The sequence below is a fragment of the Camelus ferus genome, chromosome 25 (genome assembly GCF_009834535.1).
Source record: "Camelus ferus isolate YT-003-E chromosome 25, BCGSAC_Cfer_1.0, whole genome shotgun sequence".
NCBI lineage: Eukaryota > Metazoa > Chordata > Mammalia > Artiodactyla > Camelidae > Camelus > Camelus ferus.
Genome location: NC_045720.1, coordinates 27,705,306 through 27,724,517, shown reverse-complemented (window position 1 = coordinate 27,724,517; position 19,212 = coordinate 27,705,306). Strand labels below are relative to the sequence as shown.

General features: G+C 33.2%; 1 protein-coding gene across 26 annotated transcripts in view; it reads left to right on the top strand.

Annotated features, from left to right (window-relative positions):
• RIMS2 (regulating synaptic membrane exocytosis 2) overlaps window positions 1-19,212 on the top strand; it is a 489,839-nt gene that overhangs the window by 352,324 nt on the left and 118,303 nt on the right. For 11 of the 26 annotated variants that reach the window (XM_032468076.1, XM_032468077.1, XM_032468074.1 and 8 more), the window contains one exon: window positions 17,552-17,724. The exons of the other annotated variants lie outside the window; for them this stretch is intronic. In XM_032468076.1, coding sequence (XP_032323967.1) covers window positions 17,552-17,724 — 173 coding nt within the window. The remainder of the gene's footprint in view (window positions 1-17,551; window positions 17,725-19,212) is intronic. 26 annotated transcript variants of the gene reach the window in all.

The following is a 19,212-nucleotide window of genomic DNA, read 5'->3' as shown; positions in this document are numbered from 1 at the left end:
CATTAGGTCTAATTCTTAAAAAAAAAACCATTTACTAGGTGAGGGCACTAAGAAACAGAAACATAGAAAGGTTAGGTGATCTCCCCAAGTTCACATTAAATCATGGAAAATATTATTCGTAGCTAATCTGGCTTTCAATTTTGAGATAACTGTGATTAAATCCAAAGCCTCAAACAATGGGGCATATGCTGTACTTCTGAGCTGTATTCCTGAAATTATAGTGATGCTATTAAGAAGCTTTGGCGGAATCTAATTGTCAGTGAACTTCTTTTTTAAACTACACATTCCACATTTTAAAGGGTATTGCCTCCTTGAATTTCTCAAGCGTTCTGCTCTGATAGTTGTAAACAATTCTTACTAATTTTTAAAATATCTCCTTAGTAACTCGCTTTGAAAGTATCTGTAGAGCAATGCCTATTAAGTTACTGTCTTTCTAAAGATATTTTAAATATATTAGGAAATTTTTAAGCAGACAGTCTATATTTAATAAAAGCATCAAAAACTATGAGCAGATAGGATTCTTCTTTAATCAGGCAATGATTTCTTGGGGGTTTTCCCTCAAAATAGAATTTAACTATGTAGCCAGTGCACCCTTTCATGCTTAATGCATTTTTTTTATCCCAGCTTAAATGTGATTCATCTATTCTACCTGCAGCAGAAATTTAAGGATCAACTTAAAACCAATGTTCTCTGCTCCGCATTGGTTCAGAAAAATGTGATTTGTCTGTTAAATTTAACAATGTGAATTATAACTCAGCATAGGCCAGCTACCCTTCCATGAGTTATATAATTACAATAATTAGCAATAATTGATAAACAATGTATATACTTTATGAAAATGAATATGGAGAATTTGATAATATTTACTTAAATAAATGGTGTTTGTTTTTAAAATTAACCATATTTAATGTTTTTAAATGAACCCAGAGGCTATTTTTCAAAAGATTTCAACAGAGAAGCTACACAGTTTATTGATACAATATTTGTTTGGAACTCAAAGCTTATTTCTCTGTAGAAAAATGTTCTTTTTGGGTGGTAATGTTCCCACAAAAATATCTTACCCCTGTTATAGCATTTGTATTATAATCTATTTTCTTATTTTTCTCTCTAGAATTAAATAATATAGCCTGTAAATTGCCTAGAATTTTTCAAATTTGAACCAGAAATTCATGTTAAGCCACTTAACCTGTCATCTAATAGACTGAGTTAGTGTTCTGGGGGCAGAGAACAATGCAACACAAGAAAGGAAAAGAAAGTTTTCTTCCATCCTTTGTGCATACCTGAGCCTAGGTACTTGTCACCTTTCCTACCAAGCTTCTTGTCTTTTAAGGATCATTCACTGATTTCAAAGAGACATATTAAGAGGAAAACAATCCAACTAAAGTAGTTTACATTATAATATGAACTGTATGACACAGAGATAGTTTCATTTTTAGAAAAATAAGCTCTGTAAATACAAACAAAGTTCACACGTTGGCGTTGTAGACAATATCAATGTAAGAAAATTCAGATAGTTAAAGACAAAGTATTTTTGGCAAGTAGATCACCATTGCTGACTAAGCTCTTCCCTTTACTCGAACTTTTCTTAACAAGAAGAATACACATTCAAAGCTGGCCCTTTGAAACACAATCAACCAAGTGTTTTTGGTTGATTTTCGAGACAGGCAGCAGGGACACCAGAAGAGGGGAGACAGGTTGGGGCTGGTTAGGAGTGGCAGAAATGGGCTGTTTATAAGTTTGATGTTTGTAAGTCAGGAGTGCTTTCAGACTCTAATCACCAACGCGTGGCAGCAGTACTTGAGTTTAGTGCAGGAGATGAGAACGCAGCCTGGAGCCAGGCAAACTCTACTGGGGTGACTTTGGGTAGCTTAACCTCATAGTCTCAGTTTCTTTATTTTACTGAACAGGGTTTTGAGATCTATTTCATATGGTGATGAGTAAGAGAAAATGAGATAATGTAAAATGCTTACTAAATGTTGCAGATAACATTTATTATTATTTTTATAGTAACAGCGAATGCGTCTATAAGAACCAGAAATGAGTATGACAAGGTTGAAAAGAAATGGTAAAGAAATAATTGAGCTAATGAAAGGAATTTTAGTGTAACTCAGCTATTATTGAGTGTTCCCTTTATTCTCAGATAAAGAGATTGAAGCAGCAGAGGTCCAAAAGGAAAAATCAAATTTAGGGGGAAAGAATTTATGAATCTTCAAAAGATATGGAGATAAAAAAATAAAGAGAGCCTAGAACATAACAGATGATAAGAAATTACAAACTAAATTACTGAAATGAAAAAATGATGTTATCAGAGTTGACACTGAATGCACCTGGCCCTTGGAAAGTTTATTAACAGGTACATATATGGGTATGCATATTTAAAAAGAAATATTCTTTAAGAGCAGTGACATAAATGGATCTGAAAACTGAAAAACTAAATTTATAAGAAGCAAATTTTAAATGTCGATTAGATGACTTTGTACAAATCATTAAGATGATAGATGCAAATACATGTGTTTATTCAGAGTGAAGAAATGAAAGATATGATTTTATAGCAATGATTGAAATAAGGTTCTAGGAGAAAAATTTCTTTGCATAAGCAGAAAAGTTGAGTTTCTGGTAGCATATAACATAGCCAAGTAACAGTACAGTTGAGCTGGACCTTATGCCCACTGGAGGAAGAATTGCTGATCATCAGTTCTCAAGCTACCCAGAGAACCTGGTATTCACATAAAACAGACACCATTGTGCCAGTGTAGATGGAGTCATCTGATACATAGAGCGTTAGAAGTCTAATAGGAATAATCTCAGTAACACAATCTCTACCTTGTAAGGTCCTCAAGGGGTAAGTTAGGATGTCCTATAGGAAGTAATGAAACATCCTTTCTTGGAATAAGCAGTCAACTATTTTGTGAACGAGGGAGGATTCAGATTCAAAAAATTCCTGCTAGGCTTAATCTAGCCTGATATCCAGCAAAATTGTTTCATTTTTTAAAAATCAGAGTTAAGATCACCTACTCATAGTTTCCAGCCCAAATCAGGTCAAGAATTCTTATCACTTATTGATGAATATAGCAGGGAAAATGCCAGTGGCTGCACCTGGATTTCTTCACTGAAACAAGATTTCTCTAAACTTCTGCTTTGTCGAATGTTTCTATTGCATTCTTTTCTACATAACCTTGCAATCAGATAGCTTCATGTTTTTAGCCAAATCTCAAAGAAAACTTCTGTAAGTCAGTGAAATTGCTGTTATGGGAGCATCAGGAGAAATAAAGATAAATCACATTACCTGGAAGCATTCTTTCTGCCACGCTGAGCCTACAAGGCTCTGAGAAGTTGTGCTGAGTCCTGGGTGCTGTTGCCACTTCCTACATGTCTTCCACCAGCCAAGGACATGTTTTGACGAAGTATAGTGCACTTTAGATTGTTTCCTGGCCCCAAACCAGGCCACACCCTTCCAGACTGTCAGGCCACTTATCCAAACCAGCCAGCTCTAAGCCTTTAATTAGTCACTTGCTTTTTTACTTCACTGTATGGTTGTTACTTTACCAAGTATATTTATGAAGAGAAATAAAACTAGAGTTTAAAAATCTAGATTATTAAACTGGCAAGTAAGAGCAACAGTATACGTAGTATGGCCCTAGAAGTACAAGAGATGTTAATGGTAATCTTATCAAGGCCTGATAAAAAAAATTAGTCCCACCTACAAAATCAACAAATGTCTGAATAGCCTAATTTAAAGAGTTGTAGATGGAAATAAAAAAGAAACTAGATAAAATCATATTTTAAAAGCTTTTTTATCCTGTTTTCTCTCTTCTGTGGTTTCTTCTTAGCATGTTTGTGAGGGTAGATTTCTAGTTTATATTACATGAAACATCCACCAAACTAGTATTTAAAAGTAATGGAAAATTGTCTATATGTATTTACATAATTTATTCTTTTATCTTTGACATAAATAATGATCAATATATCAAGGAAGAAGGAACCATTGGAAGTATATCTTCCTGCTATTAGTGTGCACTGTCAGTAATCCCAGTAGTAACCATATTCGCAGCACAACTTCTGAAGTCTTGATTATAATAATAGAGATCTATAGGCAGTTTTATTAATCACTCTTCAATTGTTTTCAGGGATTATGTTTAAATACGGACTACAGAGTAATATTACAAGTGTGGACTCCAGCGAGGAGAGTGTAGCTCAAATGGTAGAGCACATGCTCAGCATGCTTGAGATCCTGGGTTCAATCTGCAGTACCTCCTCTAAACAAACAAACAAACAAACAAACCTAATTACCTCCCCCCCAAAATTTAAAAAAAAAATGTGGACTCCAGAACAAACTGCCTGTGTTCAAATCCTACCTCTGGCACTATTTTTATCACTTGGGCAAGTTAATTAACATCCTTGTGCCTAGATTTCTTATTCTGTAAGATGTGCTCATATTAGTACCTACCTCATAGGACTGTTTTCAAGATTAAATGTATTTGCATGTATGTATAACTCGTAAACAGAATTTGGACTATAATAAGGAGTAGGTAACTGTTAGCTGTAGTATGATGGTGGTGGTGTTGGTGGTGATGATGATGATGATGATGATGATGATGATGAAAGAGAGAAAGAAGAATCATTTTCAGCAGATACCTTGCTCTTACCAGGTTTATATTTGTTGCCATCAACAATCTACTAGATATAGATTAGTAAATCTTTAAAATAATCCTAAAAATATGTGAGGGGAAAGGGAGGAAAAGTGTAAAAATTAATGATAATCTAAAAGGTCTTAAAAGTTATTTAGGTTATCTTTTTTTTTTTTTACCAGGTTAGTCAAATTTTTTTCTACCTCAAGTTATTATTCTTGCCATTTCTACTTCCTGATCAGCTGGAATATACTTCAACTGTAAACAGAGAGAGAGAGAGAAAATCATTTTTACACATAATTTATCTATATCTATGCCTATACACACACATCCTAAAGCTCTGAACCAGAGGAGAATCTCTCTCCTCCATCTTTTAGCTGATGGAAGCAACAACTGCTTATTTTTTCCTTGTCTCACAAGTACAAATAGACCTCGCTTTATGTAACAGATGTACAGTTGAAAACTTAATAGTAAATAATTTTAAGGGAATTTTAGAATTTTTAAATTTTTATTTGTGACTACTCTATGAATTTAAAAATTTCTAACTTTAGGGTTTTTTTCCTTTACACCTTGACTTAGTTTGCTAGGGCTGCCATAAAAAAAAGCCACAGAGTAGGTTGCTTAAACAACAGGAATTAATTTTCTCACAGCCTGGAGACTAGAAGTCCAAGATCAAAGCGTTGGCAGGTTTGGTTTATTCCAAGACCTCTCTCATTGGCTTGCAGATGACCACCTTCTTGCTGTGTCTTCACATGGTCATCCCTCTGTGTGTGTCTGTGTTCAGATTTCCTCTTATAGGGACACATGCCATATTGGATTAAGGCCCACCCAGCGTGACCTCATTTTACCTTAAGTACTTCTTTAAAGGCCCTATCTCCAAAACTGAGGTACTAAGAGTTAGGACTATAAGGTGAATTTGGGGGATATACCATTCAGCCATAACATCTCTCTACAAAGTAATTAATAGTAATTAATTTACCACCTTAATGCATTATGAAAGCTCATTTGATTATAATAAGAAATACGGATCTTTAGGCAACTAACTGTAGCTATTTGTTTCAAATTTTTTATTTCTTAAAATTTTGACTACTTTTCTCTATTTTCCAACTACCTTCTTAGATTCCAGGAGATGAAACATTTTTTATTTTCAAGATTATTTTTAAAATTATTTTTCTTAGTTATAAAACCGCATTTAAATTTAAATATGTTTTTCTTAGCTATAATATCATGCAGACATTCAAGCGTGTGTCCTTTTTTTTACATTATATTTGTCAATTGCTGCCTCCTACTATATAATATAACCACATGTCATGCTAGGAAAACCACATGTCAGGCCAAGAAATATTAAAAAAGATATTTTTCAGATACGAAGTCATTTGAGATGACTAAGACAGCAACTTATATGTTATAGAACACTAAAAATTACAGAAGAAATTGTAATTTTCCCCTTTTTAGTAAATATGATGTTGCTAAACAGTAACAAAAGAATTTTAAATACATTGCATCCAGCTGCTTGCTGGTAAAAGAGTCAATCTATGGACAATAGCTGCTATTGCCAAGGGCATAATTTCTTCCTGTATATTACCTAACACACAGGGGAAACATTTTTTCTTTTACCTCCAGCAAAAAAAGAAATTTATGCATTCATCTTTGCTTTCATCAAGCTTCCAGAGTTGCTGGCTTGCTAACAATTAGAACACCCCACGGGGGGATATAAGGGATGGGTCACTGAGGGGTGAGAGATCTTTCTTTATAGAATCAAGGAGGATTTGGGAAATAAGGAAGAAAATGTGATAAATAGGGCAGAAATATTCTTTCCAACTCACATTTCGTATAATTTTCAAGGATTAAATACAGATGTATAAAAATTACAAATATAAGAATATTCAAAACAATAGAGATGTGAAAACATTTAAACCTTCTGAACCAACCAACCAAGCTATTTACCACCTCCTAAAAGACATACATTCTGTCTTATACGGTGTTTATTTGCTCATTTCTTATCTTTTTATTAAACTATACACTTCTTGAGAATGAGGATATAGTTTATTCATCTTCGTAGTCTCTCTAGTGTCAAGAACAAGATACGAATTTCAAGAGAAGGTATGAAAGGTTATTGGCTAAGAGTCAAAAACCAATTTTCTAATGGGCATATGATTATTGGTTTCTGCCTAGAGTTAATCATAGTAGAAAGAATACTCAGAAAGAATTGGAAGATTTAGGTTCTAATTTTGATTGTACTACTTATGTGATAAGATTTTTGGGTAAATTGCCCCATGGTTCTTCATTACCCAGCTTTTTTCTGCATGCATGCAAATTGAAGGAACATTGTAATCTATAAAGTACTACACAAATATACGATACTTTGGTGGCCAAATTGACAAAAATCACTGTGTAATAACACTTGGGTTTTAAGCAAACTCATCATTAATTAAGGAAATCATTTTATCTCATAGCTTAATCTTTAAAACTATGTTTGAACTAGATCTTCTATATTTCATTTCCTCTATCTAGTGTTGTTTCATTTATTGATTCAGTAGTCTCAGAGCAGTGTCAGAATTCGATGTATTCTCACAAATGATGGAATCTATAGATTTTCAAATTAACTTATGCATAATAATTATGATTTAGATAATAAATTTATGTGTATAATGTTTTTGCCTCATACTTCAAATGGAATAATTATTGGAATAATGGAATAATTATTCAAATGGAATAATAATTGAATTGAGACTTAAGTCAAAACCTTTAGTCAGTTAAAGCAATCAGTCAACTAGGACAGCATGTCGCCCACATGTATAATTTCAGTTTAATTTGGCTAATTATAATTTGAACATAGCTAGAGTTGTATTATGTAATAGCTTTGTTCATGAGCACAAAAATTAGCTGTAATTTTTCTTCAGTTGGAAGGATTACAGATATTATTTATTAACAAAATTAATTTACTGTTTTCCTAAATGTGGGATTTTGATTATTTCTATTTTATCAGTTTTGAAGATTGTAAAATAGTACTCTAGTCTGGAAATAATATAGCTAATCTTGGTAAGAACATGTTACTTCATAAGCCCATTTTCATTTTCTGTCCCCAAAAAAATCACCTGAATTTTAAATGGAATGTTAAGGTGTTATTTCAATATGGCATAAAACATCTTTTTATTCAGGTTAGTCTGTATGATTTTTTAAAATTATTTAAAAGCTTTACTTGTTTAAAATTAATCCAAGTACAGTTATAAGTAGTGTTGTAGTGTTATTTCCACGCTAGTTTTATATTCTCATTATGCATATTATTTTATATAGTTTTCAAAGTTTCAGAAAAGGAAGAAAATCTTTATTTTAAGGTATCGACTTAAAGGAGTAAACAATATGTGAATATTTTAAAAAGAAGCAGCTTGGGTTCTAAATATGCTTGCCTAGTACCCCATTAAATGTGACATTGTAGCTCACAAAGATTTTTTTTTTAATGAAAAGAAATAGAAAGACTTTAATACTAACAAGTTGTATAAGCTTAGTCAGTTCGTTTAACTGCTCTGTCTCTACATTTTCTCATTTACAAAATTAAAAGGGTGGATTACATTCTCTCTGAGATCACTCTCAGTTTTAAAATATTGTGTGTTGTTTTTTTTTTTTTAAATGACTCAGTGATGAGTGAATAACTAAAAGTATGTTTCAGCACCAAATAACTTTCCTGGGCTTTTTGCTTAAACAAAAGGTGGTTATAGGAGTCTTCTTTTTTATATCTGAATGTATTATAATCTCAAGGGACATTTAGTAAGTTTCTCTTTCCTGCTACTCAGAACTGCATTACCTGGGGAGTTTCTGAAGCTGATCAGCTCTAAATCTGGATTCTGCTTCTGCAACATTAAAAGAAAAAAATTGCCAGAGAAACTATCAAGTAAATAAAAATAAAATGGAGGACTGAATGAATGAGGAAGGAACAAAGGAAGGAAAGGATAAAGGGAGGGAGAAATGGAAAAAAGAAGAGAGAGAAAATGAAAGAAAAGGAAGGAAGAAAGGAGGAGGCAGGTAGGCATAATCCTTCCAACCTCAGGGTTCATAATCAAATTAAGGAAACAAATGGACGTAAGTAGTGCTCATACAAAGTAGGCTATGTTATGTAATATAGTAAAAGTAAGCCATGCAAAGGAAGAATTAAAAGAGAAATATTCGTTTGGCTTAAAGAAATCTGGGAATACACTTGAATAATACACGAGGTGAAGAACATGTCAGGCAGAGGGAACATTTAAGCAAAGGTATAAAAGCATAAAAGCAGCACAAGCTATGTTTAAGGAACAGCCAGTAGTTCTTTAAAATAGAAATGTTCAGCAAACTAGGATACACATTAGGAGGTAAGAAGTAGAAACGTCTAGGACCAGATTGTGGAGAGCTTTAAATCACTCAGCTAAAAATCTAGAAGGTTCCCCTTTACAATCATGGTCTTTGAAGACATTTTAAGAAGTTACCGGTATGAACAAATTTGTGCTTTTAGAAGATAGCTCCAATGGCATAGTGAGGCTGGATTTGGAAAGAATATTAAAAGACAAGGAGTCCCATTTAGAAGCTATTGCTACAGTCCAAGCAAGACCTAACAATTATTCCTTGCCATGTGTGACTGTTGGCTCCATTTCAAGTGGTCTTAATGCAAACCCACTGATCGTTCCCTGTTTTCTCACACAAGGAATAAGGGTGGTGGGCCTCTTCAGGTTTTCAACAGAATGTAATTTTACCTGCCCTATGCCTGCATTTGATGAGTCAGGCCCTTTTAGGTTTTTCAATATTATTTGGTTATTTAGGCTGTTTTTACCTCTGATTCTCTTCGATGCAACTACCTTGAGTTACTCTATTACTTTGTAAGGATCTAGTATTTGAAAGAGAGCCCTGCTTCGTATCCTCAATCCATTGATGTTTCTTGTGTTGCTGCCTGCTGCAGATTCGCAGGACCATGACCCTACTGCTATGTTGTTAGTGTATTATTTCTGTTGCAACTTTGGGGATGCTAGCTTGCTACTTAGTATCTCCAGCCTATGTCCTAGCAAACTATATAAATATTCTCTAAAATATATATATAAATTGTATAATAATCCATGTAATATTTAAAGATATTTACAAAGGATCAAGTATTAGGAATTCTTATGGCTGAGGAGAGTTTCTTTATGATATATCTTAATTCTAGCTAGATCTTACAAGTTTCTAATCTGAGGGCTTGGAGAAGCATTTAGTCATAATAAGGGTATAATTGCTTTAATAGTGACTCTTCTCTTCTGGAAAAATAGTTTGGACTAGCATCAGGCATTCTGTTCTGCTCTCTCTGGACTTGGATGTAAATGAAATGTTACATATATAAGAATGAGATATTGTTATTAATGTATTTAAGGGCCTAGGAAGAACAGACGTCTTGATTGAGGCAGAAATTTCAGATGACATTTGTTTGAGATATTACTGGATAATAATGGCATAAAAATAAATCTAAGACCCACTAAAGCTGTTGAAAAAGAAAACAGTTACCTTATGTGGATACATCTAAATAAATGGCTAAGTATTAATACATATTATCTATAAACTTAAAAGTAATAGCTGTCTTAGATATTGAGAAAAATAAAATGACATATAAAATAAAAATTGGAAAGTAGTAAACCATCAAAACTCTTCAAATTTTAGTAATTATTAATGTTGTGGTCATGGATTGTTATGTTCCTTGGCTTAACTTTCCTTGATACCAAGTATAAACATAATTATAAAAACTAACCCAGGTTAACAGTTTCAAGAATGTAGAAATACGGATTCCCAGGTCAGGTTTGATGTAACCCTACCTACTTAAATAAGCCAATCTGGTGTCAAAGGACAATGCCTTATTTTTTTTTTTAATGAGATATGGAATTAAGGAAGTTATAAAGTTTCTGTAGCTATTTTCAGGCCAAAATAAAATGTTTGAGAACATAGCCGAATGATGATTAAAACCGAGTATCACAATCTAGAACTTCTGTAGTTTCATTATGGAAATATATTACTACGTATAATGAACACTTGTAATTATATGTCTATCATCATGACAAATATTTATTTATGTCATCATCATGATGACAAATGTTTATTATGTGCCAAGACTTGTAATATCATTTAAAGCTCACATCAGGGTCAAAGAAGTTAAGAGGTTTGCCCAAAGTCACCTAGCTGCCAGTAAGTGGGAGAGCAGTTACACATTCTTACTTCCAACGCTATGTCCCATGGTCATTATGATATACTGCCTCTTATCATTAAACTTAGATGACTACCTTATAGTTTTTATCCATATTATTGGTTAAAATAAAGAGTGTATCTTTTTACCATGAGGTCAGAAAATATTTTTCTGGCACAGAATATTCAGATGTTCATAACAGAAAAACTGACAAAATTATCTGAGTAAGTAAGTTTTTGTTTTTTTTGTTTTTTGTTTTTTTTTTCATAAACAAGGACTCCAAGCAGTAGCCCTGGTTTAGTAATACTGTTACAGAAGCCAAGGTCTTTGTTCTTAGAGCTTGTCTTCCTGCTCCCCATTCTTACAGTAAGACATTCATCCCCATTGTCACGAAGTGGCTTCTCACTTAGGCTCATGTTTAAACTCCAATCAAAAAGAAAGGTGAAGTGGGAAAGGCAGACATCTTAATGTCTGAGCTAGCCCGTTGTAATCAGGAAAGTAATAGTTCTCTCCATACCCTGCTCCCTAAATTTCTGCTTATACTCCAGAGGCCAGATTCAAGTCAAATGATCACCGTAGCTACAAGACAACTTGAAAAATGAAGTTCTTTTATTATTGTTGTTGTTAGACCACCCAGATAAATCTGATTCTTTTAGTAAAGAACAAAAAGGGAGAGAGAATATTGGTAGGCAGTCAGCAGCAAATATAACAAGTAAGTAGGTATAACAGACTCTAATTATCAGTATGAAAGACCAAGGACCCATTCATAAGTCCCAAGTAACTAATATTGAGATATTTGTTTGCATAAAATGAGTGTTATTTCTTGAATGATTAGGATGGAGGATATTGGAGAAAGAGAAGTCAAAGATAACTCACAAGTCTTCTAGGTTTCAGTTAGAATATTGAACCTAAAATAGTGCAGGGAATAAAGGTAATACAAAAACAGCTGGTTTGGAGTAATTTGGTTTTTGGCCACACTGAATTTGATGTACCAACATAACAACATATGGGAAATGTCCTCTTAGCATCTGGAAAGATAGTTCCGAAGCTTGGGAGAAAAGTGAGGCAAAAGATAAGGATTGATTAGTCATTACCTGAGTAGGAGATGGATTAGATCATTCTGTGGGAACACGTATAGTGAAAAGGAAAGCAGGCTCAGGACTGAAAGTTGGAAAAATAGAATTTAAGATCAGGTTAGAGAAAGCGAAGCCATCAAAGGAGATTAAGAAGGAATAGTCAGAGAGATGGGGAGAAACCATGAGTGACTATCTGGGAAGTCGTTACGGAAAAGTTTCAGGAAGAGAGAGGACTTCGACAACATTAGAAGTAATAGCAAAAGCAAGAAAGAAGAAAACTAGAAAGATACTACTGGCTGGTATTAGGACATTATTGGTGTTTTCTGTTTGTTTTTGTGAACAGTTCCCATGAATGGTAGATTAGAATGGGTAAAGAGTTAAGGATCATGAGAAGGAAAATGGTAAATGCATTTGTTAAAGGCAAAAGCACAAACTCTGCAGCTTCCTGAGATTTCATTGCAGAATTGGCATTTCTGTCTCTGAAAAATATGAGGAATCAATGGAAGTAAATAAAGGGTGATGTTTCTCAAGGAACAGCTGATTACTAAGAGACTTAGCATTCCCACATAGTCAAGCCTTTGGGAAAGTCATAATTGACTACTAGCAATAATTCCACCTCTACAAATTCTCCAGGAAAAATTTTTAACCTTACAAATTTCCTTCAGACCGAGAGACAGGAGCTCTTCAGTAAATTTTGGCCTTGGGCTAATGACTACTGTTTGTACAATTGTGCTTTTTTAAAATTTTAAGCTGTTCTTGTTATTCCATCTTTCACAAGATTTCCCTTGATGAGTAATTTACAGATATGATATGTGATTAGCCCTTAACACCTGACGAGTCTTTGTGAGTCCTACAAACAGTGCATGTATTTCAAAACCCCCACCCTGGTGGTGTGCACTCACTCTGCATTCGGTGACACTTGGTAACTTGAAGTTAGCCTCAGTGGGAGTATTTATTCCTGAGAAAACAACAAACTCTGTAAATCAGAGCTTTTTCCTTTTGGATAGCTGGTTGTTGAACACATATCAGCACACGACTTCCCATCACAGAGAATGAAAGGATTAGGTGACTAAACTCTATTCAGCTACCATCACAGTTGTTGACAAAGTAGTTTGATGCTTCATGCTGGAGATGATACATATAAAATGCTGACAACTTTCCTTACAGCAGAGATCTGATGATATGCTGTTACTTTCCACTTACGTTAGATAAATAGGGAGAACATTAACTTTTCCAGGCCACTTAGAACTCTTTAGAGTCTAGAACGTCCTGGAAAATAATAATTTCCTGTAAATTTTTCTAGTTCATGATCTGCGTAATAGTAATGTGCAAAACATCAAAACGTTGTCGGGAAAAGCTTCCTCTCTGTCGTCCAAGATTTTAATGATCTCCAATCAGAGCAGAGTTTCAGCTGAGCTCCTGTAATTCTATGCAGTAAACCTTTTTCTGTTTTTGTTCCATTACAGAGAATGATGAGCACATCATTCATTGTTCATCTGTCAGCTGTAAACTAATATATGCTAATTGTTTAAAGCATCATTTATTGTATAGTGCCAAACAGCACCAACCATTTCCTAAATAAATGAACTTATTCAAATTCATAGCTCATTACCTTGGTATAATAATAATTTAGCTGCTTCTATCTCACTGTTAAATTATATAGCTTTTGTTGATCATACTTTAGGAAAAGCAAAAAAGAATGAATAGTTTTAAAAGTAAACTCCCATAGTAGGTCATTTATTACTTTGATTTGGGTTTTTTTCTGTGAATTGTATATGTGAAGATGTTATATTCTAAATGTGTTGAAAATATGTTCTTTTAATATAATTTTATTTCTTTTAATATAATCTCTTTCCACATTTCTCATTCTGTTTATCACGTGTCTATTTGTAATGCAAACCTCAGCTAAATCCCAAAGGTAAACATGCTCAGTTGCATGGAAATAGAGAAATGTATTTGGTACAAGCCTTGAGTAGACAGCAGAATCATCATCAAACTAGAGCTTTTAGCTAACTTGTAGTCTTTCTTTATTTAGACTGTTCCATTCAGTGGCTTTTTATTTACGGCTTGCTGCTTTAGGTGCTGGAAATGAGCAGCTGGTAGGTGCTAACTAAGCATGCTATTGGGTATTTTGAATATATTATTTCTCTTACTACTCACAAGAATCCTTAAAATGGGACTTATCCTTATCATACTGGTACAAAAGCAAAATCTTAGAGTTTAAATTAAATTAAATATTTGACTCTTAGGTGCTAAGAGAGTTACAAAGATAAGGAACATATTGTTCTGGCTTTTCAGGGCTTATATTCTAATAGAGGGTTTGAAAATTAACTATGACCACACTTAGACACACACCTATAACAAGAGATAGCATGTGATGAATTATATAAAGGCATAAAATTATAGTATGTGGAATCACCTTTCCTTAAATTTTGCATATCCAAAATTTTAGTTCAGCAAACTTTATCAGCTGAGAGGTTTTAGTCAAAGATATGTGTAATGTACATCATGTGTGTCTAAAAAAAAATTCTTAAGCCTTAGGCTAGCCTTTATGCACCTGTGAATCATAGCAACAGGATCAAAAGTCATGACAGCCTAAAAAGATGAAGGCCAGAATATGCAAAGTCAGAATCCTAACTACCGAAGTGCAAAAGTCAAATATGCAGTTAGGATTCAGAAATGAAGGCAAAGAAAAGCAGACAAGACCAATCAGGGAGACATGGGATACACAAATACCAGGTGGCTTTGGATTTTAAGGTAAAATACCAGAGACAGACATTAAAAATGAGGCATCTTCTATGTCTGCCTAGAGGTGTCATGTATTTCCTGCTGAGTTAAAGATATTCCTTATCCTGCAGTTGAGAATCAGTAGTTCCCTGTGAGGTGATGGGACATGAGTGAACCTCCCAAATGGGGAAAGTGAGGCCTGAGGACATACTAGGAGTCAGTGGGAAAGTTTGGTTTAATATTTTATTTTGCTTTATAAACATATTTTTCTGGAATGAATTTCTTGGATATATGTAGAAACAGTTATATTTTTATTATAGCTTAGAGCAGCCCTAAAATAATAAATTTATTGTTGGATAATCTGCCTATTATTTCTTTTGTTAAATAAATATATTCCTGGAATTGATACTAAGCCAGTATTCAGCTACTATCTAATCATCATCATCGTCATCATCACCATTTGTCACTTATTAAACACTTCTTATGTGTCCAATATTGTGCCAAGTGCTGTACGTACATTATCTTATTTAATCCTTGCAGCAAACCTAGGAGATGGGTACGACTGTTGTCCACATTTTAACAGATAAAAAACTGGGACTCAGAAGCAATTAGCCCAAGATCACAAACCTAATAATTTATGTAGCCAGGATTCATACCAATGATTCAGTCTTCCTCCAGAACCATGTGCTTTGAATAAGTACATTTACCTTTACTACCTCCTACAGTCAAAACTTAGGACTTTTCATTTGAATTTAGATGATATGATAATCCCATGAGCAAAAGCAAAGAAAAATATAATACCTAAACTGCTTTTCTATCCAATAATAAATTGCTTTTAAAGATATAGATAGCAACATGCTTCCCTTTTTTATTAAAAGTTATAAGAATGCGAAAGGTAAAGTTCCCCCAATACAGTATAGTATCTATGGAACAATTTAATAATTTTGAAAAATTTCTTGAAACATCCATTTTTCAAGAAATGTCCCAAAGATACATAAGTAAAATGAAAGACTTCCATTTGTGTTTCAACTTGAGATCAAATTTACTTTTAATAAATTCTGTGGAAAAAAGTAAATATATATATCCAACATTGTCTATGTTAGCCAGTATTTACTGGCTATATATGTGTGTGTATATATATATATATATATATATATGTATTTTTTTTAATATACTGATTAGCACAGATAATGTTGGCTCCATCCATTGAAATGCTATTCTAGACAATGGACGAAGACATTGTCATTTAAAGTAAATTGGTTTTGATATTTTTAAATGACAGTAGTTTGAAAAAGAATACCATGGGTTAAAGGTTTTCCAAATAAATCCACTGTAAATAAATAATCTTCCTCTAAAATCAAACATAAGGGTTCTATTTACATGGCTATTTCCGGAGGAGGGGGAGAGGCAATGATTTTTTGAGGGAATTTAACTGTATTCTTTTTGATAATTAAGAATTTATCTAACAGAGTCAAAAGTTAGAGTGGAGTAAGAAAGACCATATCTCACCTAGTTTAAATATATATTTCTAGATTAAGGATATAGTTATTAAAATTTTATGGAGCCCTCAAAATAATTCTTCTATTTTACACTTGAAGAAAAGGATCGGTTATTAGCTCAAAAATATATAACAAGGTACTGGGAGATCCTGGAGAAAAAACAAACGGTCATTTGAATCTGACCTAATGTTTATGCTACACCCTATTGCCATTCAACTTATTTTACCAAAATGTTTGTATCGATCTAATGTTTTCAGTGAATTGTTATTCATAAAGGGCTATTTATTAGGTAATGATCATTCAAGTCATGGTAACTGGTTTTATATAAAATAATCATCTTTCTAATGCTTTGTGAAATATGCCAGTATCTATGATTTAAAAGATCTCCATTGTAAAACTGACCAAATAAGGATTTTTCAGCCTTACATTTAAGTGCATATTAACAAGAAAAATCTATTAGCAGATAGTCTCTTAACACAGCAATAGCCATCAGGTAGTAATGATATAGTAATAACACTGGCTACATTATTTTACATTATGCCAGATACCAGACATCTGTTATCTCTAAATTTCAGAACAGCCCTGCAGAGAAGATACTGTTTTCCTTATTATTTTATAAACAGAGTATTAAAGGTGAAATAATTTGCTCAAGATCACCCAGCTAGTATGAGTTTTCCTTACTCCAGGTTTTTCAGACTTCAAAGTCTATTCCTTTTTATGTCCCACATGTCATTAACATAAAGCATTTATGATGATTTTCAATTTACCAGAATATTTGAACACCCAGAACACCCTGCACCCTGTGGCTGTGTCAGATAACCATCTGATTATTTCAATTCCAGGAAGTTTGTACTCTTGTAAATAATAATGACTTTTTTTAGTATTTCTAGGAGTCATCAAAATTCCAGCAACTACTCAGAAATTAAACTTTCTCTTTTCTCTTGGATTTTCTTTTTTAAAAAGTTAGTGTTTTAATGAGTAGATTTTGTATTATCTCTAGGTTATCAGTGAGGCATCATGGATTAAAGAGAAAATTGATGCTATTAAAATTGGTTTTTATAAGTTACAATGGCAACTTCATCATACTTTTTTTTTCAAACTTTATTCAGAAATAAAAAAATTCTGCTCCCTAATATTAAGCCAAATGTTTGTTTCCCAGATTTTACCTAAATGCTCTTCCCTGAGGCCATTGCTGTTGTGAAACTGTTTTAATGGCCTTCATTGGGGTGTGGTGAAAATGCTCTAATTGCCTTTGCTGAAAACAAAGGTTTCACATAAATTGAATTTTTCTTTTAGGATAATTGCCATTCACTTTTGTTTCAAATGCAACTGAGTGGGGTTTTGCAGTATCCTCTGTGGACAATTAAAGTGCTGAAATAGGAGAAGCGAATAATTGCTTTGTGTGGTAATACTGACAACTTCTGCGTGTTTGTCAATCTGTGTTAACAGTATCGATCAGGATGGGATCCTCATAGAGGGGCAGATAATATTTCCACTAAATCTTCGGACAGTGATGTAAGTGATATATCTGCGGTTTCAAGGACTAGTAGTGCTTCTCGTTTCAGCAGCACAAGCTACATGTCTGTCCAATCAGAACGGCCAAGAGGAAACAAGAAAATCAGGTGAGTAAGGGGATTTTAGCAGGAAATTTTTCTGAATGTATTTTAGAAGATCTTTATTTTTCTTTGGATAAATATGAAATCCTTTATATTATCCTCTAAAAGGGTAATATATGTCATTAATGCAGTTAGAACTTACTTTTTGTTATATTTTGGTCTATATTTCAAACTTCTTGCCCAGAAAAGTTTTATAGAACTTAAAATAATTTTCTTGCTAGATTATTTGAAATAATATCATTAGTTTTGTGTGTGTGTGTTATTTAAAAAGTATTTTCTATTATTATATCTTTACTGAAATTAAAGTGTTGGATAATGAAAACTTATATTTCTAACGTTCTAAGGAATATGAAAAATCATACTTTAGAGGGTTTTTTTCCCCTAGTTGAATAATTTCAGTGATTCAGAAAACATAAGAACATTATTTTTTTAGTGGGATACTGTCCCATCCTCCTGAAACTTCTATAAATGCCTGGGAAAAGTAAACATTTTCTCAAGAAAATTTATAAATGTATGTTAGTATTAATTTCATTATCACCTGACCTATAGATTTTTATGGGTATCTGAACTAAATTTTTTTTTATTCCTATTGGATCAAAAAAAATCTGTAAGGGAGGGCCCACAACCTTTTTCATGCAACTTTGTAACAGGAAAATATGACTTAAAAGCAATTATGATTAAGTGTTGCTTACACAGTGCTTCTCTGGTATACAGTGGGAAAAAGTTTTCAGTGCTTAAAAGATACAATTTTTATTTATGCTTTAGTAGTTTTCATTACTTTTCTAATTAATTTTGTGTGCTTTTTTTTTTTTTAACTCTTTCTTTTTTTGTGTTTATTTGCATGCCTTCAATTTGTATTGCTTTCAAAAGGCCAAAGGGAATAGAAGAGGGAGGGAAAGAAGGGGATAAGCATGAAGAGATAGTTCATGAGGAGGAAGAGGTAAAGGAAGAAAGAATTAATGAGAACGAGAAAGGGAAAGAGATCACAAAAACATGTAATAAGGAGAAAAACAGAGAATCAGAAGACGAGGGAAAAACACAAGATATACCTAAGCAAGGGAAAGAAAAAGAACAGTGGAATAAAGAGGATTTGCAAAAGCAATTCTCACAAGATGACGACAGGTAAAATTTGCTTATTTTTGTAGACATTTCCCATTAGTAACATTGTCCTTTTTCCTACTCCTAAAAACTATTTTGCCATTTACATTTGGTTTATTTTCTTGTGTTTTATCTATTTAGCTTCTAACACAACTAATTCATATGTTGGCAAATTATTATCAGGTTGATTTGTTAAACAGTCTTCAGTTTGTATAGACTAGTTCTGAAGTCTGATTTATTGGGTTTTCAAGTTCTTTTTGACTAGGTAAATCAAAGATAAATTTCCCTTCAGTTCTTTTAGCATGAATTACTATACATTTTCCCCATTTGTAGACTCAAAACCTTTAAAATGAGATTTTGGAAGGGGCTGAAAAAATTTAGCCTGCTTTCTGAGAA